Raw genomic sequence first — 25764 nt, forward strand, 5'->3', positions numbered from 1 at the left:
GCTCATCATTCAAAATGATAATTCTTAACGCAAAGCCCTGTAAAAGAGCAACTAAAACTGTCATTGTTAAGGGTATAACTGCCTTTCAAAGGAATTTCATTTAAGCATATAGTGTTGAGTTGGATCTCTTCAGTTCTAATTTGAATATCTTTTTTATCTTTTATTTGTGCTTTTTAGGTTTGGATGCTGAGCTTTACTATGTAAGAGATGATGTCATTAGCCACTATGCCCTTTCATTTATCCTGCCAGTACCAAGTGAAACCAACAGCCTCCATTTTACATGGCATGCAAAATCAAAGGTATTGTTTTCTTTATTACAGTTTACCAGAGCAAGCCCGTCATTGCATTCGGTTAATACAACTGAAAGTGAAATAAAAAATGTAATTTAATATAAACCTCAGTAATGCATCTATAAATTAAATTAAAATAATGTTTTTATCTTTATATTTTATTCCTGTTTACTTCAAGAAATAGTTTATTACAGTTTGTGCAATTCTCAGGAATATCTCTAATTTAGTCCTTTGATGAGCTTTTGATTGCAGAGCACAGTTTTTTTTTTTTTTTTTTTTTTTTTTTTTTTTTTTTTTTTTTTTTCCTTTTTCTAAATCCTGCCTTGTGGCATGCATATTTTTGTGATACTTCAGAATAGTAATCTTTATTTCCTTGCTCAGGCTTTGGCTATAATGGCATTTTCCCACAAAATTCATTCTCCACTGTTTGCTACTTTGTAGCTTTCTTTATGCTACCGCATTTGCCAGGCTGTTGACAAAAATAAACTGAATGTTTCTGGTAGGAATTGTCTGTTTGTCTTGCTCCATTTGCAGCTGAAGTAGCAGAAAGATTATTTTACATGGTATATTTCTTGCCTTGCATTGCTTTGTTTCTATAATATATTTAAATTTTGTTTTCGTAGGTTTAGTGCTCTTTTGTATATTTTATTATTATTGTTTATTACATTTTTAAACATTAAAAAATAATCAAGCACAGATTTACAGATTTAAACTACTGATGGATAGATGTTGCTGGCTGTTTTACCATTTCCTGCTTCAGAATGTTGGCTGATGAAAGTGTGACATTAATTAATTTACACTTTAATAATATTTTCTTCCTAGTGCATGTGAAGTACAAACTATACTGTAAATAAAATAGGAATAAAATCACTATCCTGCTAATTTACTAATGCAAGTTGGAAAAACATGAGACCTTAATCAGTTTTTACCAGCTTAACTGAAAATTAGCAACTTGTGTTCTTAAACAAGTATAATAACGCCAAGCAGATATTTATTTGTGAGTTTGTATCTGCATCTAAGCATTTGTATGATTTTAATTTATAATGCAGTACAAGGTAAGGAAGATAGTCATGGACCTAGTGTTGAGGAGTTTGTTCAGTTTAATTGTGTGATCAAATATCTCTAAGACCAACGATATGGCTATAGATTTTACTGTATGTGTTTCTTCTTCTTCCTTTCTTAACAACAATAATAATAATAACAAGTGTGAGAGTGTGGACATGGTGGAGCATTATCTAGCAATATCTACAAATCTGTAGGAGTAGCCAATGAATAGGTTAACCTTTGATCTCAGCACAGAACAAATTGGCATCATCATCATAAACTTGTTAAAAAGAAGGCTGATTAGATTTTGTCCGACAGTAGCCACCCACTTCCAAAGTTTCATTTGTTTCCAATAAGCTTTAGGTTCAGGTATTCAAGGGTCAAGAGTAACAGATTTAAGAACATTTTTATTGTTAGATATAAATGCTTTTTGAATTCTAGTCATTGTAGGGATTCTGCAGAACTTTGAAATATTAGATGCTAGTAAAGCTAATGTTCTTATTCGTCTAAATCTTGTGGCTGTGTGTACTGATAATGATAACTGCCATTTGTTGCCTCTTGGCTTATTTTTGTATACCTGTGTAATAATGCCCTATTTGTATTTTTCTGCTGCAATCAAATTTCTCTCTTGGGTAATAAATTCAACCTAACGTAACATTTTTAACCATGTGTGTGGACTAGTAAATTCTGTTTGTTGTTGTTTTTTTTTTTTTGAAAGCGACATATAGTGAAGGAGCACACATTTAAATCCTTAAGTTGTGCTGGCTCAGTGCATATGGAAAATCATAAACCAAATGACAACACTGCCTCCAGTTGATGAGTCAGTGAGTCTGTTGTGCATTAAAGTATGATCTTATGGGCAGCAGTATATAAACACATCTGTGAATTTCTCCTAGGTGGAGTATAAAATCAGCTTCCAGGTGGACAACTCCCTTGCCATGGATATACCTCAGACCAATATCTCAATGCAAGGGGAAGTTCCTCGCACACTTTCAGGTATAAATTGCTCCTCTTGACATATATACAAATAGTTTCATACTTTTTTCCTCTGTTTATACCACTGTAGAATTTTTTTTCCTGCTGCTGCAGACTAATGAGTAGTTATTTGAAGCCATTTTTTGCCACTATATTCTATATATAAATTAATTGGTATCACATAAAAACTATTGCTATTTGCTTGAAAACCTGAAATGATGCATAGTCCTTTACCGTGATGTATAGTTTTTGTTTTACTGTATTTAATGGAATCTAGTATTTAAACAATTTCTACTTCAACTTTTAAAAATGAATCCTGAAAATCATCTGCTGTAGTCTATGTGTAAGACTGTCATGCATCCTTAATACTACCCATATTTGTTGTCTAAAATATATTTTGACTAATTTTTGTAATAATGTATCATTTTCTAAAAATGTTTAGTTGCGTACAATTGGAAAATATTTCACTTTGCTATTGAACCAGAGTTCTTTGTGAACTAAAATTAAACAGATACATTTGTGGTGAGTATTACCGTTTTATGGAACACTTAAAAATTTGTCTTTGTATGATGGTAAGAATATTGCATTAAAATTCATGCCCTGCATTATATTTTTCAATTTATGATGCCAATATTAGTTATTAAATGATAGTTGTGTAATTACTTGATGAATAAACCATTATTTTAAAGATGTTGCTACTGTAAGCTGTTTATACACTTCATGTTCTATTACAGAAAATAGTGGAATATTGTGCAGTTGAATGATGGAAGTACTTTTAAAAAGTACTGTAATGGTTTCAGCAGCTGAATGAGATTTTTGTTTTTGATATGCTGTCAAATAAGTATTGAGTGGTGTAAAATTTTACTGTGTATTGAATACAAAAATTCTGGTATTGTGATATCCATTGTTTTTCCTGTTACACATTTTCAATAATACGTAAACTAATATGTTTGTTTGTTCTTTGGTATTTATGAGGCACGCACACTGGTAGTGATAATGGCAGTGGTCCTTCAAAGCCTTGATATTTTTTATGATGATTTTTCTTTATTTTTTTAAACAAATTGTTAGAAATGGTAGGTGAAAAGACTTCCCTAAATGGAAAGTAATTGCAGTCAAGATACTGACACATCTAAGAGACCATTCACACTTGAGTGCTGTAAATTTACTTTGTGTTTGGCATGTTTCAAGCACTCTTCAGTTGTTTTTTTTGGGTGTTTATCAAGATTTATCAGCTTTTCTCAAGCATTTTCATTGAAGCATTTTTTAAGGAAGATATGATTGACATTTCATGTCACCATTTGTGGGTTGTGAGGTGTTCTAGTGTTGAGGTGGTGTTTGGGTTTCCATAATTTCTTCTTTGGTTTTTAATTCTGGCAATCATAGTACTGGGTAGAAGGTGTAATCAGTGTCTTAAGTACAGATATTGAGTTAACCTGATTCTAGAGCAAAGGACAGTTCTAGACTCTCTATGATGAACTTGGCAGAACAATCAAAACTGAAGAAAGCTCAAAAATGAGCTTGCATGACCATAAAGAGAAAACAGCTGCACAAGACACAAATAAAGTAACTGTGCATAACTACAAATATCTTCAAGATCGACCATGAGTGAGGATTAATGTCAAAGCCTGTCAAGTCTCTATCACTTCTGTGGCAATTTTGTCCCAGGCTCAGTTTGTTTTAGTTCATTGCAAAAAAAAAAAAAACAGACCCGGGTTATTTAGCTCAGGGTACTGCTTGACCAGGTGAGTAAAGACTTCTGTCTTTTATCCTTGTATAATCTAGAAGCTCATCCCTCAGTAAGAGGCATTGACCTATGTAAAAATGGTACACTTTTTTAAACAGCATTTTTTGAAAGTTCCTATTCATTTCAGTGGAACAAGTGTGGCTGAAACTGCTTGAAAACTTATGCAGAGAAGAGTTTTCTAAACTGCACATTACTAAAGTAGTTAGATATTTATAATGTCTTTGAAAATAATGGAAATTAACTTTACAAGCACTTTAGGAGCATTTTGGTGTAACGTTATTATGCTAGAAAATTTTTAGATGTGAATGGGGCTTAAAACTCTTTGTTGGCCCTTCCTCTGTTTACTCTGTTTCCCTGGCCTGCAAGCAAGAAACTAAAAGAAAAAAAGAAAGCGATGTTACAGAAAATGAGTTAGGTATATCATATATTAATTCTGAAACCTTAGATTTTAATAAAAATGGGCTGATAATGTGGTAAAAATGCCCAAAGAATAAACATATTGGCCACTCCAGAATTTATGAATAAATATCTGTCTGCCATAGAGGGAAGCATTCTTTATATGATATGATTCATCAATAAAGAGCTTCATCTCAAAGTATTTACAGGAGTTGAGTGCAACCTGTGCATCTACTAAATTCGGTAAACTGAAAATTAGGCTTTTTGAATATGAAAGTATTTGATGTTACACAGTTTAAATAATCAAGGACAAGATCACAGAACCTCATTTTGATTATCTCTGTGTGGTGCAGTGCTACATCTGAAGAGCAAATGTCTTAATTTTCCCAAAGTAAATTTTGCAAATCTGTGGTTTATGTCAATTAAAAGAATCCTGTCTTTTGTGTCACTTTAACACTTTCCAAAGGAAACCATGAGGGTTTGCAAGAAGAGCTAAACCTGGATTTATTAAGGCTGTGGGTAAAGGCCCATTGAAAGAGTTATATATGTTTGGCATAGCTTGACTCTGGGGCAAATAAGAGAAACCTTTTTAGTTTGTGTGTCTTAATATTCTAGATGACTGTAGACAGCACAGCTCTAGTATCAGCCAAGTATAAACTGGATTTAGGCAAAGGAAGTTTACAGATAATGAAGAGTGAACCAAATTCTTTCAAGTAGCTGCTGTATAGGCCAATCAGTACTACTTAGCTGTTATTAACTGTGATATTTAAATTTGACAGAAGTTGGAAATTGAGGTAGAAAATTGTGAGGCTGAAGTGTTAATAGCTGAATGCCTGAAATGTGTAGTAAATGGAATATTTAAAGAAATATGAGGTTTTTCAAAAAAACATTATTGGGTGAAAGTACTAATTTAGTAGTTTTTTTCATTAGGCCAGGACAGGATTATGAGAGGAAGATCTTTTCAAACCAACCCTTTCAAGAAGCCTTTGACACAGTCCCATACTGAAGATTAATTTTGAAACTAAATACATTGGCATTCAAGGCAGCCTCAAAATTGGATCTCAAGTTAGTTAACCATGAGGAAATGAGGTAAAAAGAATCAGTGAGTTTTCCATGTAGTGTGAGGTCATCAGTGGAGTCCCTCAGTAATCTGTCCTTGGACCATTACTTTTCCTAATTTATGTTAATGGTGTAGATTCTCCCGGGTCCACCCTGCGTGAAGTTTGCATGTTCTCCCCGTGTCTGCGTGGGTTTCCTCCGGGCGCTCCAGTTTCCTCCCACAGTCCAAAGACATGCAGGTTAGGTGGATTGGTGATTCTAAATTGGCCCTAGTGTGTGCTTGGTGTGTGGGTGTGTTTGTGTGTGTCCTGCGGTGGGTTGGCACCCTGCCCGGGATTGGTTCCCTGCCTTGTGCCCTGTGTTGGCTGGGATTGGCTCCAGCAGACCCCCGTGACCCTGTGTTCGGATTCAGCGGGTTGGAAAATGGATGGATGGATGGATGTTGTAGATTCTGACATAGTTAATAAACAGACCCGGGGCAATCACTTTAAAAAATGCAGTTTAACATAAAGTGCAAAGTGCCACACATGCGCTAAAAGAACATCAATTATAAATATAAGATTAGGAATACTGTCCTATAGAAAGGAACCTTTCAAAAAATGTAGGGTTTACCATCCATCCATCCATCCATCCATTATCCACCGCTTATCCGAGGTCGCAGGGGCAGCAGCCTAAGCAGGGAAGCCCAGACCTCCCTCTCCCCGGCCACCTCCTCCAGCTCCTCTGGGAGGATCCCGAGGCATTCCCAGGTCAGCCGGGAGATATAATCCCTCCAGCGTGTCCTGGGTCTGCCCCGTGGCCTTCTCCCAGTGGGATATGCCCGGAACACTCCCCCAGGAAGGCGTCCAGGGGGCATCCTGACCAGATGCCCGAACCACCTAAACTGACTCCTCTCAACAACAACAACAACATTTATTTATATAGCACATTTTCATACAAAAAGTAGCTCAAAGTGCTTTACATAATGAAGAAAAGAAGAATAAAAGACAAATAAGAAATTAAAATAAGACAACCTTAGTTAACATAAAAAGGAGTAAGGTCCGATGGCCAGGGTGGACAGAAAAAACAAAAAAAAACTCCAGAAGGCTGGAGAAAAAAATAAAATCTGTAGGGGTTCCAGGCCACGAGACCGCCCAGTCCCCTTTGGGCATTCTACCTAACATAAATGAATAGTCCTCTTTGTAGTTATTGTTCGCACGGAGTCACTTGATGCTGATGGTTATACAGACTTCTGGCTTTTAATCCCTCCATCATTGTTGGAACATCACGGTGCTTTGGGTAGATGGTGGTGGCACAAGCCACCACCAATAGGACACCAGAAAAGGAAACAGAAGAGAGAGTAGGGGTTAGTACAAATTTTGAATGAATAGTTATTATAATGAATTGGATATACAGAGTGTCAGGATTAAATTACAGTGAAGTTATGAGAAGGCCATGTTAAAGTAATGTGTTTTCAGTAGTTTTTTAAAGTGCTCCATGCAGAGGAGCAGCGACTCTACTCCAAGTCTCTCCCGGAAAACTGAACTCCTCACCCTATCTCTAAGAGAAAGTCCAGCCACCCTGCGGAGAAAACTAATTTTGGCCGCTTGTATCCGCGATCTTGCTCTTTCGGTCACTACCCAAAGCTCGTGGCCATAGGTGAGGGTAGGAACGTAGATCGACTGGTAAATCGACAGCCTCGCCTTTTGGCTCAGCTCTCTCTTCACCATGACAGACCGTTGCAGAGCCCGTATTACTGCAGATGCCGCACCGATCTGTCTGTCGACCTCCCACTCCATTCTTCCCTCACTCGTGAACAAGACCCAGAGATACTTGAACTCCTCCACTTGAGGCAGTAATGTGTTCCCAACCAGGAGAGAGCATTCCACCCTTTTCCAGCTGAGAACCATGGCCCCGGATTTAGAGACACTGACTCTCATCACCGCCGCTTCACACTCGGCTGCGAACCACTTCAGTGAGAGGTGGAGATCACTGTCCGATGAAGCCAACAGAACCACGTCATCCGTAAATAGCAGAGACGAGATTCTGAGGTCACCCCCTCCGCTCCTTGGCTGCGCCTAGAAATTCTGTAAGTAAAACTTATGAACAGAATCGGTGACAAAGGGCAGCCTTGGCGGAGTCCAACCTCAACAGGAAACGTGTCCGACTTATTACCGGCAATGCGGACCAAGCTCCTGCTCCTCCTGTACAGGGACCGAATGGCTCGTAACAACAAGCCTTGTACCCTGTACTCTCGGAGCACACCCGTGAGGATGCTTCGAGGGACACGGTCGAATGCCTTCTCCAAATCCACAAAACGCATGTGGACTGGTTGAGCAAACTCCCATGCCCCCTCCAGGATCCTGGCCAGGGTGTAGAGCTGGTCCAGTGTTCCACGACCGGAACGGAATCCGCATTGCTCCTGTTGAATCCGAGATTCGACCATCGACCAAACTCTTTTCTCCAGCACCCCTGAATTGACCTTATTGGGGAGGCTGAGGAGTGCGATCCCCCTATAGTTGGAGCACATCCTCCGGTCTCCCTTCTTAAAAAGGGGGACCACCACCCTGGTTTGCCAATCCAGAGGCACTGCCCCCGATGTCCATGCGATGTTGCAGAGATGTGTCAACCAGGCCAGCCCCACAACATCCAGAGCCTTGAGGAACCCAGGGTGAACCTCGTCCACCCCAGGGGCCCTGCCATCTCGGAACTTTTTAACTACCTTGGCTACCTCGGCCCCTGATATGGATGGACCCCCCCCCCCCGGATTCCTCTATCTCTGCCTCCTCTAAGGAAGACATGCTGGTGGGACTGAGAAGATCCTCGAAGTATTCCTTCCACCAGTCAATAACGTCTGCAGTTGAAGTCAGCAGGGCCCCATCTCCATTGTACACAGTGTTGGTGGAGCACCGCTTTCCCCTCCTGAGGCGCCTGACAGTTTGCCGGAACCTTCTCAGTGCCGACCGAAAGTCGTTTTCCATGGCTTCCCCAAACTCCTCCCATGCCCATGTTTTTGCCTCAGCAACAGCCGATGTTGCCACACGCATGGCCCGCCGGTACCCCTCAGCTGCCTCTGGAGTCCCACTGGTCAACCAGACCCGGTAGGACTCTTTCTTCAACTTGACAGCCTCACAAACCTTAGGTGTCCACCACTGGGTTCGTAGATTACCGCCACGAGAGGCACCAACAACATTGTGGCCACATCTCCGTTCCTCTGCTTCGACAATGGAGGCTTGGAACATGGCCCATTCGGACTCAATGTCCTTCGCCTCCCTCGCAATAAGGTTGAAGTAGACCCTCATTATACGTTTGGGTCTGTCCAGCAGCCTCTCCCGCCATCTGATCCAACTTACCACCAGGTGGTGATCAGTTGACAGCTCAGCCCCTCTCTTCACCCGAGTGTCCAAGACATAATGTCGCAGATCTGATGACACGATTACAAATTCGATCATCGAGCTGCGACTTCGGGTATCCTGGCGCCAAGTGCACTTATGGACACCCTTATCAGGGATCAGGGAGGCCATTCTTCCCAATCACACCTCTCCAGGTTTCACTGTCGTTTCCGGCGTGATCGTTGAATTCTCCCAGCAGGACGATTAGAGTCCCCAGGACCTGCACCTCGCAGTGCTCCCTCCAGGAATTCCAAGAAGGCCGGGTACTCAGAACTGTCATTCGGCGCATAAGTGCAAACAACAGTCAGAGTCCTTCCCCCAACTCAAAGGTGCAGGGAAACAACCCTTTCGTCCAACGGGGAGAACCCCAACATACAGGCCTCGAGCCGGGGGGGCCATAAGCAAGCCCACCCCTGCCCGCCGCCTTTCACCCACAGCAAATCCAGAGTGGAACAAAGTCCAGCCTCTCTCAAGAGGAATGGTTCCAGAGCCCAGACCTTGCGTAGAGGTGAGCCCGACTATATCTAGCCGATACCTCTCAACCTCATGTACCAGTTCGGGCTCCTTACCCGCCAGAGGGGTAACATTCCAAGTTCCAAGAGCCAGTTTTGGCAACCAAGGTTCGGAACGCCAGAGTTCCCGCCTTCGGCCACCACCCATATCGCATTGCACCCGACCCCTATAGCCTCTCTTGCAGGTGGTGGGCCCACAAGGGAGCTGGGCCCCGTGGTCGAAGGTCCAGCCACCAGGCGCTCGCCAGTGAGCCCCTCCCCCGGGCCTGGCTCCAGGGTGGGGCCCCGGATACCATTTCCCAGGCAAGGGAAATGCCAGTGCTTGGTTTAAAGCCATATGGGCTCTCAGGATCAAGTTCACCTCAGACCTGTTTGCCTTGGGAAGCCCTACCAGGAGCATGTAGCTCCAGACAACATAGCTCCGAGGATCACTAGACCACGCAAGCCCTTCTGCCACGGCAAGGCCTCGATCCAAGAAGGGTGTAGGGTTTACATTGACACAATATACTCATGAATAGCCTGAATCTGGTACATGACTAATTGCATCTCTTGCTGCTCAGATCTGAGCTTGGCCAAACCAGTTAATGGAAGTTCTGATGTCTGTAATGACCGTTACTGGACAACTCTGTTGTTTGATGCATGTAGTGCTGCATTCATCTCTGTGCATCTTATGTGTAATAACTAATCTGAATTTTTTTTGTTACTGATACAAGTAAATAACTCAAGTCAGATTTCTTTATTTTATTATTACATGCGGAAGTTTGCTAGTTTTTATGAGTTTTTTTTTATCACTATCAATATTTCCCTATGAAAGGAGAATTGCAACTGAAAAAAGTTAAGTTATTACTTAAAACAGAGTAAAATTATGAAATTATGTTAATAAGTAAGAACATGGAAAGGAACCAATTAATTGTATAATGGGAATATGAAAGGTGATGATTGATTTTAATTACAATCTGAAGATACACAGAAGCAAAAGCAGCTCTTCAGGTACCAATAAACTAATGCACCATCAGTCTGTTGAGTGTTACACTGCTAAGTAATCAGCACTAAGCATACTACATAACCCTGTATAACCCTGTCCCATCCTTCCTTTTAGCGCCCTGCGTGGTGCAATCTTCTGCCTGCAGATCAACTGCAGTTGTTTTTTCAGGGGTGCCTGTAGGAGTTTCAGGAATTCAGGGTCTTAGCCCCCTCTATGATTCTCGAGTGCTGTTACCTGCAGATAAAAATCCAAAGAGCTGGGTTTTGTGTGACTCTGACATGTATATAAAATTGAACAATAGGGCTTGGGTCTGTACCCCTTGGGGTCTTTTGCAGTAGTTGTATGTGTATCTTAAGTAAAATGTTTGATCAGGTGTTATTTTGTATACAATGGGCAAGAGGGTCAGGGACTTGTCGCAATTGTTCATACCTATCTGGCACTGAAAGATCATAGACTGGTTTAGAACGCCACACCTCCCAGTTTCACTTTTCATTTCTAAAGCCATCCAGAGTTTATATTAATAAGGGCAGCTGCACCTTTCCTGTGTAATTAATTAATTAAAACACTGTTTAGCTGCCAGTTGAAAGCATTGGTTCTTTACAATAATTATCTGGCAGATAATATTGTTCAGTCTATTCAGTCTTATCTATACCTACATAATTGCTTTCTCCTTATGTTTATTTGCAGAGAAGGGACTTCGTTTTGGTACTCTAATAGTTAGCTTACTTAGAGCAGCATTAGCAATCATTTATAAAATGTCACAGATCATTTTAAAGAGTGTTTTCTTAAAAATCAGTACTCAAGAAAAGTTTTTTTGGGTTCAGGATCCATTTAAACTCAAGTAAAAAGTGATATGTCAATGAATGAAAAAGATGTGTTTTTTTTTCCTTAGACGTTATATTAAAAAAAATATTAAATTTGATTATTAATTATTGAATTAATTAGCATTTAAGATCCCACTCCTGTTTGCTGCTACATTCTTACGTTAAATTAGATTTTCACCAGTTACTGCAATGAAAACAATAGATCAAAATAGGCTAATTATGACAACCAACATTAACAAACCTTACACCAATGCTTTGTATCATACATCCTAGTTCTACCCTTTTAACCTTTTTTGTTAGTTTAAGTTTCTTTTTAAATATAATTTAAATGATCTGTTTATTAACTTTATTGCTGTCACATGGCCGATTCAGGACACATTTCACTACATGTTGTATGTATGTAAACAATCTTGAATCCTTCTCATTTAAATTTACCATGCCTGAAACGGTTTTTATTATAACACCTCTTTGCATAAATAATTACTGCCTATGCAGATTCAGTTCCAAGGATTGAATTTTATTTATATAGGGCTCTGAAGTACCAAAAACTTTTAGACACACTGGTCTAAACAATATACGGAAGCCAATAAAAAAGAAAATAAAACGTTTGTTATTTTGTAAAAACTGTTGAATATAAATTGAGGAAATTTATGCTCAGAGTATTTAATGCACTGATGACATCTCATCTGGAATATTGCGTGTAGTTCTGGTCACCATGCTGCAAAAATGACTTGCCAACACTTGGAACTGTACAGAGGAAACCAGTCAATTGCATCCCGGATCTAAAAGGCATGTCTCACTCCGATAGGCTCAGATAATTAAACGTGTTCAGTCTCAGGTAGAGACTGAGGTGACCAAATCTAGGTCTTCAAAATTGTCAAAGGCATCAGTAAAATAAGAGCAGAATTCTTTTAATAAAGTTGTCAACTGGATAATCAAGCATCCTGATGCCAAAAGTTAGACTATGTCATGTAAAGAGTTGTGGGAATCTAGAACCAAGTCATGTACTGTAGTTGAAACAGAAACCTTACCATTCTTTAAGATGTACCTGGATGAGATATTGGGACACCTTAGCTATTAAAGAAACAAGCTTGACAGCTGAGTGTTTTCCTCATGTTTTCCCAAGTGTTTTATTTTCTTATGTAGTCGATGTTTTCAGATGTCCTAAATTGATTCACCTTCAGCCTTTCTTCAGAACAAAAGGATGTCATTAGCTTTGAGAGAAATTAAATTAGGGATATTATTATGAAACATAATTGGAGATAATAAACTCAGATTAATCTATAGCAGGGATAGGCAATGTCAGTCCTAGAGGGCCACAGTGGCTGCAGATTTTTGTTCCAACCCGGTTTCTTAATGAGAAGTCAGTTATTGCTGATGAAGCACTTATTGTTCAAGTGATATATTGATGCTTCATTTTAGTGGTCTCGTTCATTTCCCACACTTAATTACTTATTTCAATCTTAAACGGCTGCATTCAATGTTTTTAATGGCTCCTTATTAGCAATAACATGCCAATGACAAAGGAGCCAGCAGATATCTCCATCTAATGTATTTCCATTTACACCTTTGTGGATTCACCATACACTGTCAGGTTTAATAAAACACTTAAGAGAAGAATGTGACAGAAAACTATCCGCTTTAGGCTTCAAATCATTTGGATGATATCCTTGGGAAACAAAAAAAAATCTACAGTATAAGAACCTAACATTTCCAGCTAACAAACCATACAATTAAAGTCTGAGATTGGCAAGGATTGGTTTCTACTTAAGTAATTGGGTTGGAATGACAATATAACGCTGACAGGTGGAATGTACTTTACCACAGCAAGAGTTTTACTAAAAAAAAATTAGATGCCTCTCTCATGGTGCCCTGGCTCTTCTAATAAATATCCCCCTTTTACATTGTATCATTATTATTGCTCCTGTTATGAGGGCTAATAACAATACTAATCTTTTCTTGAGATCACATTTAATTGACCATCGTTTGGATTCCACAGACCTAGTGCTATAGGTTTAAAAAAACAGACAAAAAAAAAAAATTGAAAACGCACATACATGCCTCCTAAATTATATACTGAAATGCCTATATTTACAGTGTCCATTTTATTAAGTCGTAGTTTTTACTTGTTTCCGTTATGCATTATAATTCTTCTGTGTCATATATTATTTGTTACTACTCATGAGTCCCGATTCATTGAGATTCTGTCTTATATGCTGTATACAGAAACATTTTAAAAGGAGCAGGTATTGAACTGACTATAGCAGACTTGTCATCTTCATAAAATGACTTCATTTCTATGATACTGACAATTAATCATAAGATCAAAAATTAAGGAGGCTGTGAGTTTGTATGGACTGTGCTTTTTTTTTTTCCTGACACATCTCAGTACAGATAGTGGTGCTGTTAACAATGGATTCTTCCTAAATGTCATCCCATAAACTTTATTTGATATTTCCAGTGTGTCTAAGTTTGTTCATAAATATATTTTGACAATGTTTTAATTCAATTTTATTATCATTGATGTATTGCCCATATTGATTGCCCATGTAGATAATGTAACATTTGGTGAGAATAAACAAGTAGTTATGGTGTATTTTTTTTTATATATATATAATTAAAAAAACTCATTGTTTGTCTGAAATGTTATACTTTGTATTTTTATGTTTGGCAATGAAAATCTTCAGTATACAGTTGATTTATTTCACTTTTAAAGTTGCACATTGTCAATATTCTCCATTGCGTTTGCCCCCAGTGTAACTAAGGGATGGGAGACAAAACACCCCCTCGCCCTGATGCCCAGGCTCTTTTCATATATATTCCCATCTTGTGCTTTTTCTCATTACCGCCATATTTCTATTATTATGTAGAGGAAATGTGTCGTCTTTTATGTATATGCAAGGAAGAACGTTATAGCCTTGAATGAAACTGTGTTGATGGTTTGGGTAACAAGACAGGTAAAGAGCAGAGAACGTTAAATGTGTTAGTGACTACAGTGGATTGCATAACTGGAAGATGGTTTAAGAATACAGAAACGACGAAAGCTTAGTTTTTCAATAATCCTATTTACATCAATGATTCATTCTACTGTGCTGCATTTCGGATGACTTCTTATTTACTGTTACCTCCAGCCTTTCACAAGATGCATTCGTAAGAGAAGGAAGTTGCTGACAAAGTCAGGTGTTTTTTTTTTTTTGAAAGTTTGGCTCCAGATGTTCTTATCCAGCTATTCCTTCTTGTCAGTACTTGAGTTCATCTCTGGATGAATTTGCAATGTTTCTTTTCAACTTTTTTTTTTTTTTTTCTCTCTCATTAACGCAGAAGTCCAGAGGCTTTCCCTAAATTGCAGAAGACACTGTTGATTACACTGATTCTATTTTGAAGACAGTTGTAATTAGTTATGCAGCACTCACTTCTGCTCACATTGTTTTTTGGAAATCAACAATACATATCAGCTACAGATCTGAAAATTACTGAATACTAAAAACATTTAAGGAGGAGTGTATTGCACATATACTGTTGTGATGACCATGTCAGCTTTGTAAACTCTATAGTGAATCATTTCTTAGCCTCACTGATATGACTGACATGGGGTAGAATAGATTCTGGATTATTACAATGCATGCTGCCTTATGCCAAATATAATTTTGTTGAAGATTCTACTTGGACAAGACCCCACACCAAGGAACGAGGTGTCCCATGTGAATCTTTAATAATGTCTCTTAAACATATTTGTTAACTTACAGACAAGTACTAATTGAGTTTTTTTTTATGCCCTTATTTTTGCCTTGACCGTGCTCCATGTGGGAGTCCCACCTATGTGAACTGCAAGATTTGAACTTGTGTCAGAACATTGTGCAGAGGGAGAAGGGCCTTTACTTTTATGTTTTAAACCAAAGAAGACCATCAGCACAGTGGCTGACCAAATCTGCTTCTGACTGCGCAGATGTCAGTGGCGTCATGGCGCTAGCATGACTTATGATCACATGACAGGCACATTTGAAGCAAGCCTTGAAGCAGTGCTTGGAATACCAGCGTTTTGAAAGCTTGACATACAGGGTAGTGTCTACATGTCAGTATCGAGCAGCCCATCACTAGTAATGAGTAAAGAGGACAGAATTGTCTTGGGAATCTTGAATTGGAAAGGAGAAAGGCATTGCTGATTTAGTTCAAATTTAAATTGAAAACAGAACTGTTGACCCAATGAATGAAGGACAGAGGCAGGTTTTTGATTCAAAATCATGATATCATGTGAAGGGGCTTCCTGTTTGTAGACTACTTTTCAGGATGTATTTATTTAGTAATATTTACTTGTGGCAAACATCCAAAACAAAAACTAAACTAGAAATTAACAAATAAGTGAAAAAAACTAAATTAATAAGTGAATATTATCAGTAAAGAAAAAGACAAGGACAATGCCCTGGCAAGAACTTAACACCTAGTGGCAGATACATATTAGAATCTTCTGGTTCTGAAATATGGTGTTTTGTTTATGTATATTAAACTCTTGCTTGAGGAACACCATTTGTGTCTTCTTAAGTGGAACTTTAGATGATATACATAATTGTTTATATACAATTTATTTAGTATTTTGACAAATTTTTTTAATACAGTACTTGTTTTTTTTTATTGTGTCTCTCTCCTAGGCTATGTTTAAACTGTCTTTTACTCTTTATTTCTTAGCTAGAATTTTAAAATATATTTTATGTTTGTCTTAGCTTCCCTTTTCCAGTTTTCATTTTGTAATTTTGTTTTTGTATCCCTCTTTTTTATATTTACTGAAACCAGTACCATAAAATATGTAATTAAAGAATTAAACTGATTAACTTCTGTTTTATATTTTGCAGTTTTTCGGGTGGATCTTTTCTGCTCAGGAAAGGTGGATGCAGAGGTGACTCTCATAGTGCAGCTTAATTTAACAATTACCAACTCCAAAAACATTACAGTCCTCAATTTTAAGAGGAGGAAAATGTGCAACAAAAGTAAGCCATCAACTTTAGTTTTACTTTTTTTTCAAGTTTCACTTTTCTTGATATGTTGGTCTTGGTATGTTTATCACAAATTGCATTTATAATATGTACTGCATTTGTTTAATAGCAATTCTGCAAAACTCACAATGACAAAATCTTACAGTAATCATATATCGACTGTTTTCCAGTAACTGTTCCTTTGACCCAAGTGTATTATTTATTTTAATTAAAACTAAGGCATTATGCACTTCTATAACAAATACTTAATGCATATTACAGAGATAACACATTACCAAGATAATACTTGTCTGTGTTTTTCTGTTGAAGTACTTATGTTTACTCAAGTTGAAGCTGATGTGTACATAGTACAATGGATTCTTACCTGCATGTCTTCCATAGACTAGTGAGAAAATATTAAACATCAGGTATGCCCACACAGTTGGCAGTATAAGTGGTTATAGAGTAGTCTTTTGACTTGAAGGTAAAACCTGTCACTAGTGGTGCACATTTGCTAATGGTCTTGTATCTTTTGCCAGAACAGAGGAGTGATAAAGGTGTATGTGCAGGATGGCTGAGGTCTTCAGTAATTCTTTTTACCTTTATAATGGTGTGGGTGTATTTCCTTGTCAGAAATTAACTGTTTACCAGTAATATTCTGAACTGAGTCATTTGTGATTCTAGGCTTAGCAGGTGCCAAACAAGGATGTAGTGCAACCACTGAGTTCAGTTTGTAATTATAGAAGTTGGAGTGCATTCTCAGACAGCTAAGGAAGCAGAGGCATTGGTGAGCCGCCTTACTAAAAGTCAAGAGGTGTTTGTGCCCACATCAAGTCATCAGTAATGTATATTCAAAGAAATTTAAAACTAATTTAGATTTGAACCATTCTATGTGATGTACATGGGATTGCTGTCTGCCTCCTGCTTTTTAATGTATTTCACCAAGTTTGTTTTTGTTAACACTAAAATGAAGATTCTTGTCCTTGCACCGCCATGTTAAAAAGCAAATCTACTCTTTGTAAAAATCATGTTACAATACATGACTTTTTCTGTAATTTTTCATAGACCTCATTTACTTGATTTTTGAGAGTCGGAGGCAGTCATGGCATGCTCTCGTGACCATCAGTGGCGTAGTCTGGCATACCCAGTCACTCAGTCAAATAAGTCAGTGACTCTTTTGAGGAGATCAGATAGTTGTAGAGCCAGGCTCAGTGTGTGAGATGTGAAACTGTGCTGGAAAGTCATCTTTCAGCCTTCACCATGTTACAGCTTGTAATGTGACATCCTAAGTGAAAAATGTCCAAATTGTGCCCAAAGTGTCAATATTTTGTGTGGCCACCATTATTTTCCAGCACTGCCTTAACTCTCTTGGGCATGAAGTTCAGTAGAGCTTCACAGTTTGCCACTGGAATCCTCTTCCACTCCTCCATGACGACATCACAGAGCTGGTGGATGTTAGAGACCTTGCGCTTCTCCACCTTCCGTTTGAGGATGCCCCACAGATGCTCAATAGGGTTTAGGTCTGGAGACATGCTTGGCCAGTCAAGCACCTTTACCCTCAGTTTCTTTAGCAAGGCAGTGGTCATCTTGGAGGTGTGTTTGGGGTTGTTATCATGTTGGAATACTGCCCTGTGGCCCAGTTTCCGAAGGAATGTCACAGTACATGTTGACATTCATGGTTCTCTCAGTGAACTGTATCTCCCCAGTGCCGGCAGCACTCATGCAGCCCCAAACCATGACACTCCCACCACCATGCTTGACTGTAGGCAAGACACACTTGTCTTTGTACTCCTCACCTGGTTGCCGCCACACACGCTTGACACCATCTGAACCAAATAAGTTTATCTTGGTCTCATCAGACCACAGGACATGGTTCCAGTAATCCATGTCCTTAGTCTGCTTGTCTTCAGCAAACTGTTTGAGGGCTTTCTTGTGCATCATCTTTAGAAGAGGCTTCCTTCTGGGACAACAGCCATGCAGACCAATTTGATGCAGTGTGCGGCGTATAGTCTGAGCACTGACAGGCTGACCCCCCACCCCTTCAACCTCTGCAACAATGCTGGCAATACTCATACGTCAATTTTCAAAAGACAGCCTCTGGATATGACGCTGAGTACGTGCACTCAACTTCTTTGGCCGACCATGGTGAGGCCTGTTCTGAGTTGAACCTGTCCTGTTAAACCGCTGTATGGTCTTGGCCACCATGCTACAGCTCAGTTTCAGTGTGTTGGCAATCTTCTTATTGCCTAGGCCATCTTTATGTAGAGCAACAATTCTTTTTTTCAGATCCTCAAAGAGTTCTTTGCCATGAGGTGCCATGTTAAACTTCCAGTGACCAGTATGAGACAGTGTGAGAGCAATAACACCAAATTTAACACACCTGCTCCCCATTCACACCTGAGACCTTGTAACACTAACGAGTCACATGACACTGGGGAGGGAAAATGGCTAATTGGGTACAATTTGGACATTTTTCACTTAGGGATGTACTCACTTTTGTTGCCAGCGGTTTAGACATTAATGGCTGTGTGTTGAGTTATTTTGAGGGGACAGTGAATTGTCCCATGAAAAGATATAATAAAATATTTACAAAAATACTTTTGTGAGATAATGTATATAATCAGTAAAATGTCTACCAATAAGACGCTCTGGATTGATCTGCGATGTGCTGGGTTGACCGCATCTATTTAGTGGTAGTGTGGACGGCGGTTGTGTGGCAATGATTTGTTCTGCAAGCTAGCATGTAAAGTTTAAATGGGATACAGTTTCACCAGCTTTATGTTTGTATAAGACAAATGCATTCCAAATGCACTGTTTCACCAGATGACGAAATATCTTTTTGTAGTATTTTTTTGTTGTCTCTGCATAACAGGATAGAAAGTCAATTCTTGATCCACATGATCTATACTGTCAATAGTGCTATTGTAGTCGACCACAGCACAAGTCTTCGTAAACTGTTTGTTGCCTTTTGCCTGTACAGTGACTGTAGCTGCATTATGTACAGTGGTAAGAAGACAAACATCTTTCTTGTCTTTCCATTTGAGCGAATGCACTTTACCCTTTAGCTACTAGCACACCTTGCTGTAATTTAGCTCTGCCAAAGTCTTAAGGAATGCTGCAATGATTGGGACATACTTTTCCATATGTGTCAATCTTTCTTTGCAGCAAGATGTCAAATAGTTTTGGTGAAGTATATGTCCATGGTTACACAGTAACCTTGATCCAGCAGAGTATCTATCAAATTCAGCGCGAATAACATAGCAATGTCGTACTTACTGTATTTCGAATCAAATATGGTCTCTTTCCCTGTGTACAGAACCAAATTCCAAACATATCCCATTTTAGATTAACAAAGTTTGTCAAACTTTATGCCAAATTTTGCTCTTTTTGATGCAATGTACTGTATCAATGACAGTCTGCCCTTATAAGCCATGAGACTTTCATCGATGCTGACATCACAGTCCAGAATGTAAATGCTCCGAAATTTTGATACAATGGCCTGATGTACAGTGATCCCTCGCTATATCGCGCTTCACTCCATCGCGGATTTTATATGTAAGCATATTTAAATATATATCGCGGATTTTTTGCTGGTTCGCGGATTTCTGCGGACAATGGGTCTTTTAATTTCTGGTACATGCTTCCTCAGTTGGTTTGCCCAGTTGATTTCATACAAGGGACGCTATTGGCAGATGGCTGAGAAGCTAGATTGCTTACTTTTCTCTCTCTCTTGCGCTGACTATCTGTGATCCTTACGTATGGGGATTGACGTATGGGCTGTTCGCACACCTAGACGATACGGACGCTCGTCTAAAAATGCTGAAAGATTATCTTCACGTTGCTATCTTTTGTGCAGCTGCTTCCTGAAACGACATGCTGCACAGTGCTTCGCATACTTAAAAGCTCGAAGGGCACGTATTGATTTTTGACTGAAAAATAAACTCTGTCTCTCTCTCTCTGTCTCTCTCTCTCTCTCCCTGCTCCTGACGGAGGGGGTGTGAGCTGCCGCCTTCAACAGCTTTGTGCCGCGGTGCTTCGCATACTTAAAAGCCAAACAGCCCTATTGATTTGTTTGCTAGAGATTGTTTTCTCTATCTATGTGACATTCTGTGCTCCTGACACGCACTCCTTTGAAAAGGAAGATATGTTTGCATTCTTTTAATTGTGAGACAGAACTGTCATCTCTGTCTTGTCATGGAGCACAGTTTAAACTTTTGAAAAAGAGACAAATGTTTGTTTGCAGTGTTTGAATAACGTTCCTGTCTCTCTACAACCTCCTGTGTTTCTGCGTAAATCTGTGACCCAAGCATGACAATATAAAAATAACCATATAAACATATGGTTTCTACTTCGCGGATTTTCTTATTTCGCGGGTGGCTCTGGAACGCAACCCCCGCGATGGAGGAGGGATTACTGTATCTCCCATATTTTCTTCAGTTTGGGTGCCATATGGGTATTCTCAAGTCTTCATTTTTGGTAAAGTGCAGATATTTCACAATTAGTGAAAACCTACACTCCAACATAATTTCTCCCAAGAACGGTGTTGCTTAACTTTTGTTCTTGGACCAGTACCATCGCTGCTTATGTTTTACTACAATTCCTTGCAATATCAATAAGCCTTTAAAGGCCCAGATATCATCAGTAGTTACTGGTTCCCATCTTTTTGAACAGAAAAACTGCTTAGATGTACGGTTATTTGCCCGACACTCTTCAGAATAAATGATTCGCCTCAACAACAGTTTTGTCAATCACATCATCATCCAGGAATAACTTCAAGTAAGTAAATGGATCTTGGCTGTCAATGGTCACTTTTATTCCTGGCTGCTCCACAAAATCGAGGTTCCATTGGTTTATTTGAAGCAGGGTCAACAGACAGCCAGATGTGAGGGTCACTTTTGATTCATCAGAATCACTTTTGAGCTCACTGTCTGTTTCAGTTTCACCACCTGAGGACAGATTCACTTCCTCATCACTGCTAATGAGAAGCTCCTCAACCTCCTCAGCATTACTGCTTGTATCACTAGCAAGAGTGCGCAATGCCTGGGCTGCTGAAAAACGTTTTTTACGAGACTCCATTATTACAGTGGGGGTTACTGATCACACAGGTGAGAGGAGAAGACACACAGACATCTTTGACCATTTGATGATCGGATGTAATGCTTACGCAGACCTGCCCATAATGTTGCCCGAGTAATACTCGGGACTTACGCTGATGGCACTTTTATAGCCCGAGTGATTCTTGGTTCAAACATTTACACAAAACGCATCTGTGCAGTTGCTCGAGTAACACTTGGGACTAACTGTTTTACCATGGTTTTTACAGCCCGAGTAACGCTTGGGTCTAACGCTAAGGAGGTTAAAATGAAAAGTTTTGATTTTATTACAGATCGCATATTCTTCTTTTTATCAGGAAATTGATAAAATTGAAAAAAATATTTTATTCTGTTTAAATTCATATTGCAAGTGCTAAAGAATGACAGACTTTGCGCATTTAAAAAAAATGCTCAGTAAGTAGCAAATCTTTGCCAGAAATAAATTGCTTGGTGTTCTTGTTTAAAATAATGGTATTAGATTTCAAATAGTTCCTTTTTTGTAGTTTTTTATGAGGAAATTGCAAAGTAATTCACCTTTTTGGTACACACATTCATAGTTGACCAACCACTGATACTTATTAATAAAAATATGAATAGATTGTCATTAAAGTTAATTTTGTTCTCTTGGCAGAGCCTGAACCGGAAGAAAAGTTTACACTTTACCCCAGCAAGAACAGCAGCAGAAGCATTTGTAAGAAATGATATTTTACAGTATGTGAATGATAAAAATATGACATTTGGGTGTTTTATGCTGGTATGCTTTTTTAATGAATCTTTATTAATAGTGCTAACCAATGTTTTACTCTATTTATTTAGAGCTACTTGCAAATTCTAAAAAAAACAATTCTAGAGGTTTAACTAATAAAACAATGTCTTTGAAGGATTGGACCTGACTGCAGACATTTATTCTGATAAATACATGCACAGTTTCACATACTAACTGAAGTAGCATTCTGGAGTAATCTAGAAATCATGAAAAATCTATTTAGTGAGTGAGTTTTTAATAATAAACTAAGCAACAAAATAATATTTGCAAATATTTGTTTTTCTATGTTTTAATTGAGGAGAAATTAATTTCATATACATGCAAACATTGCTGTCATCAAATATTTGTATTATTTATTTGCAGTTGATGGTGTGAATGCAGCTCCCACCACTTCCACACGAGTGTTCTATATTAGTGTTGGCGTATGCTGTGCTGTTATATTCCTAGTGGCCATCGTTCTTGCAGTGCTGCACTTGCACAGTATGAAAAGATTGGAACTTGATGACAGGTACATTTTTTAGATGGTCATTCTGAAGTAGTATTGCTCTCATTAATATCATCTTCTGTGCTTATTAATTACCAAACCTTACTGCATCATTGAAAATATTACTTTAGTATTTGTTTTCATTAAATTGTTGTCAGGCATTTTTATCTTTTTTTTGTTTTATTTTGTTTTTGTTTCTAGCCTGAGTGACAGTGGCAGCTCCCAAGGTCTGTCTCAACCCTCCACACAGACCACTCAATATCTACGGGCAGATACACCAAACAATGCCACTCCTGTCACGAGTAAGATTTTCTTACATTTGCAGTACTGTCTAGCTGGCTTTGTATTTGTATGTTGTTAAGAATATCTTTTTGATTAGTCAGCCAATTAGAGTTTATTAACTTTTTTATTTATTAACAATGTATCTATTAAGTTGTTTAAATGGTGATGACATTTCAGTAATACTCTGTTAATGTAAGTTTAGAAAGCTCATTTGTTTTTAAAAGTTTTAAGATACTTTGGAGATGAAAGCCCTTGTCAACTTAAAAATAAACAAATCTGTTCATCTAAAACTTGCAAAAGAAACAAAAAATTGAACAGTGAAAATGTTTTTTTTTTCTTTATTTATTTAGGGCAATTTAATTACACTGGTAGAGAAAAACATTAACTTTACTGAAAAATTTAACCTGATTAGAATGTTAAAAATGTTAAATAATTGAAAAAAATACTGCATATTGCACCTTCACATTTTAATAGAACTATGTAGGCAGCCTTGTAGAAAATTGCTTCAAAGATAAAAAATGGATATATGCACACAAATATCTGTACTCTGTGTGTTTTTGTATGTGTACAGGTACGTACTATATATACAATGCACATTGATGCTAAAAAATTTTAGAACACTCACTCATTTTTCTAGTTTTGTTTGAAATTTAAGCAGTTGATCTATTTGTATGGAATGTTGTGCGATTACAATAAAATCAATAAAATTAAAAAAAAAAAAAAAAAAAAAAAAAAAGAAATGTAAGCAGTTCATGTCCCATGAAAGCATGAAATGATACAAAAGTAAACAATGAAATGCCAGAGGGTAAAAAAATAAAAGTTTAGGTTACCAAAAATAAAACATGCAATTATCAGAGATACTGTATACAAAAGGGTTTTTTAGGGAAAAGTAGTGGGTAACAATGTACAGCTTTTCTGCAAAAATTGAAGTTCATTAAAACTTGAACAACAATTAGATAGATAGATAGATAGATAGATAGATACTTTATTAATCCCAATGGGAAATTCACATTAAAACAATTCCTACAGGTGTCCCAGTGTTTGTTCATTATTATACAAACTGGGTCTGTACAAAATTAGTGCTCAAACAAACTTTTCTGCTACACATGCTGAAACATTATGTGGACATTATTGCACTGTATATTGCTATCATAATGGCAAAAAAAAACAATTAACAAAGGAAGACAGACAGACAATTATAACCCTTAAAAGGGCAGGTCTTTCCTTTAGGTAAATTGCAAAAAAAAAGCAAAGGTGTCAGTAAGTACAGTTTTGTAGAAGATTATAAGGAACTTCAAAACTGAAAAAACTTTGATAGGAACAAGTTTGGCAGACCCAGAGAAAAAATGGGATCAGAGCACAAGATTCTGAGAGTCAACAGCTTGTGTAATAGATGCCTCACAGGACAGCATTCAGTATCCATATCTCTAATTGTTTTTGTTTTATGCTTTAATTTAACTATGTCACTGTACTTAAACTGCTTAAATTTAAATCCAGACTGGAATAATAGGGATGTTCTAAAACCTTTGACTGGTGTTGTGTATATACTGTGTGTGTGTGTATATATATATATATATATATATATATATATATATATATATATATATATATATATATATATATATATATATATATGTATGTATGTATGTATGTATGTATGTATGTATGTATGTGTGTGTGTGTGTGTGTGTGTGTGTGTGTGTGTGTGTGTGTATATATATATATGTGTGTATGTATGTATGTATATATGTATGTTCGTATGTGTGTGTATATATATATATATATATATATATATATATATATATATATATATATATATATATATACAGTGATCCCTCGCTATATCGCGCTTCGTCTTTCGCAACTTCACTCCATCGCGGATTTTAAATGTAAGCCTATGTGAATATATATCGCGTATTTTTCACTGCTTCGCGGATGTCTGCGGTCTACAGTACGTGTGCTTCCTCAGTTGATTTTCCCATTTGAATTCAAACAAGGGACGCATTTGAATTGAAACAAGGGACGCTATTGGCGGATGGCTGAGAAGCTACCCAATCAGAGCACGCGGTTAAGTTCCTGTGTGCTGCTGATTGGTTCAGCGACGGAGTGCTGCATTAACCAGGAAGTCTAATCTCACTCATTTTGCATTAACGTGCACAAGCGCCAACAGAAGATGCAAATGATTGCAGAAAAGGTAGAAGTTTTGGATATGATGAAGGAAGGAAACAGCTACACCGCTGCAGGACACCATTACAGCATAAATGAGCCCACGATTCTTTTTATTTAAAAAGGAGGAAAAGCATATAAGATCTACGGCCGCAATGTTTTTTAACCAGGGCGCAAAATGAGTTGCAAGTGGACGTTTTAAGGCAGTAGTCTGGATGGAATCTGCTTTAGGGATTTGGATTGAGGAGTGATGGAAGAAGAACAACGGCGGTGCTAAACAGTCGCCTGAAGAGGCTCCTTTAGAAGAGCTGTAACGCTATCCTTTGTTGTGCAGTAAAATTAAACTCATCGTTATCGGACAAGTCGTCTTGTCATTGTTGGTGAGTAACCATAATTAATTATTTATGTACAGTACTTATTACATGTACATAGTTTAGTGTCACTGTACACACATTTTACTGTATACAATTTTTCTTGCATTGTACGTATTTATTGCTGGTGGCCTGTCTGTCTAAATGGCTGTAACATATGTGATATCGGAGACGCTCGATATCTTTAAAATAATATTTAGGTTTTATTGTATGTAAACTGTGTTTACATACATAATTTCAACGAATCATACCTAATATTTAAGAGAATATCAAGGGTTTATGCTGTATAATTGTGCGTGAAATGTTTATAATAGTGTGGGAGAGTTTATAAGGGCTTAAAATATATAAAAATAACCATATAAACATATGGCTTCTACTTGGCGGATTTTCTTATTTTGCGGGTGGCTCTGGAACGCAACCCCCGCAATGGAGGAG

General features: G+C 38.0%; 1 protein-coding gene across 1 annotated transcript in view; it reads left to right on the forward strand.

Moving 5' to 3' along the window:
* Positions 1–25764, forward strand: part of ryk (receptor like tyrosine kinase) — a 206557-nt gene that overhangs the window by 116271 nt on the left and 64522 nt on the right. Inside the window, exons 2-7 of the mRNA XM_028794770.2 lie at positions 178–299; positions 2231–2330; positions 16048–16182; positions 21892–21951; positions 22390–22534; positions 22712–22812. Of these exons, the coding sequence (XP_028650603.1) occupies positions 178–299; positions 2231–2330; positions 16048–16182; positions 21892–21951; positions 22390–22534; positions 22712–22812 (663 nt within the window). The remainder of the gene's footprint in view (positions 1–177; positions 300–2230; positions 2331–16047; positions 16183–21891; positions 21952–22389; positions 22535–22711; positions 22813–25764) is intronic.

The sequence above is a fragment of the Erpetoichthys calabaricus genome, chromosome 2 (genome assembly GCF_900747795.2).
Source record: "Erpetoichthys calabaricus chromosome 2, fErpCal1.3, whole genome shotgun sequence".
In the NCBI taxonomy this organism is placed as follows: domain Eukaryota; kingdom Metazoa; phylum Chordata; class Cladistia; order Polypteriformes; family Polypteridae; genus Erpetoichthys; species Erpetoichthys calabaricus.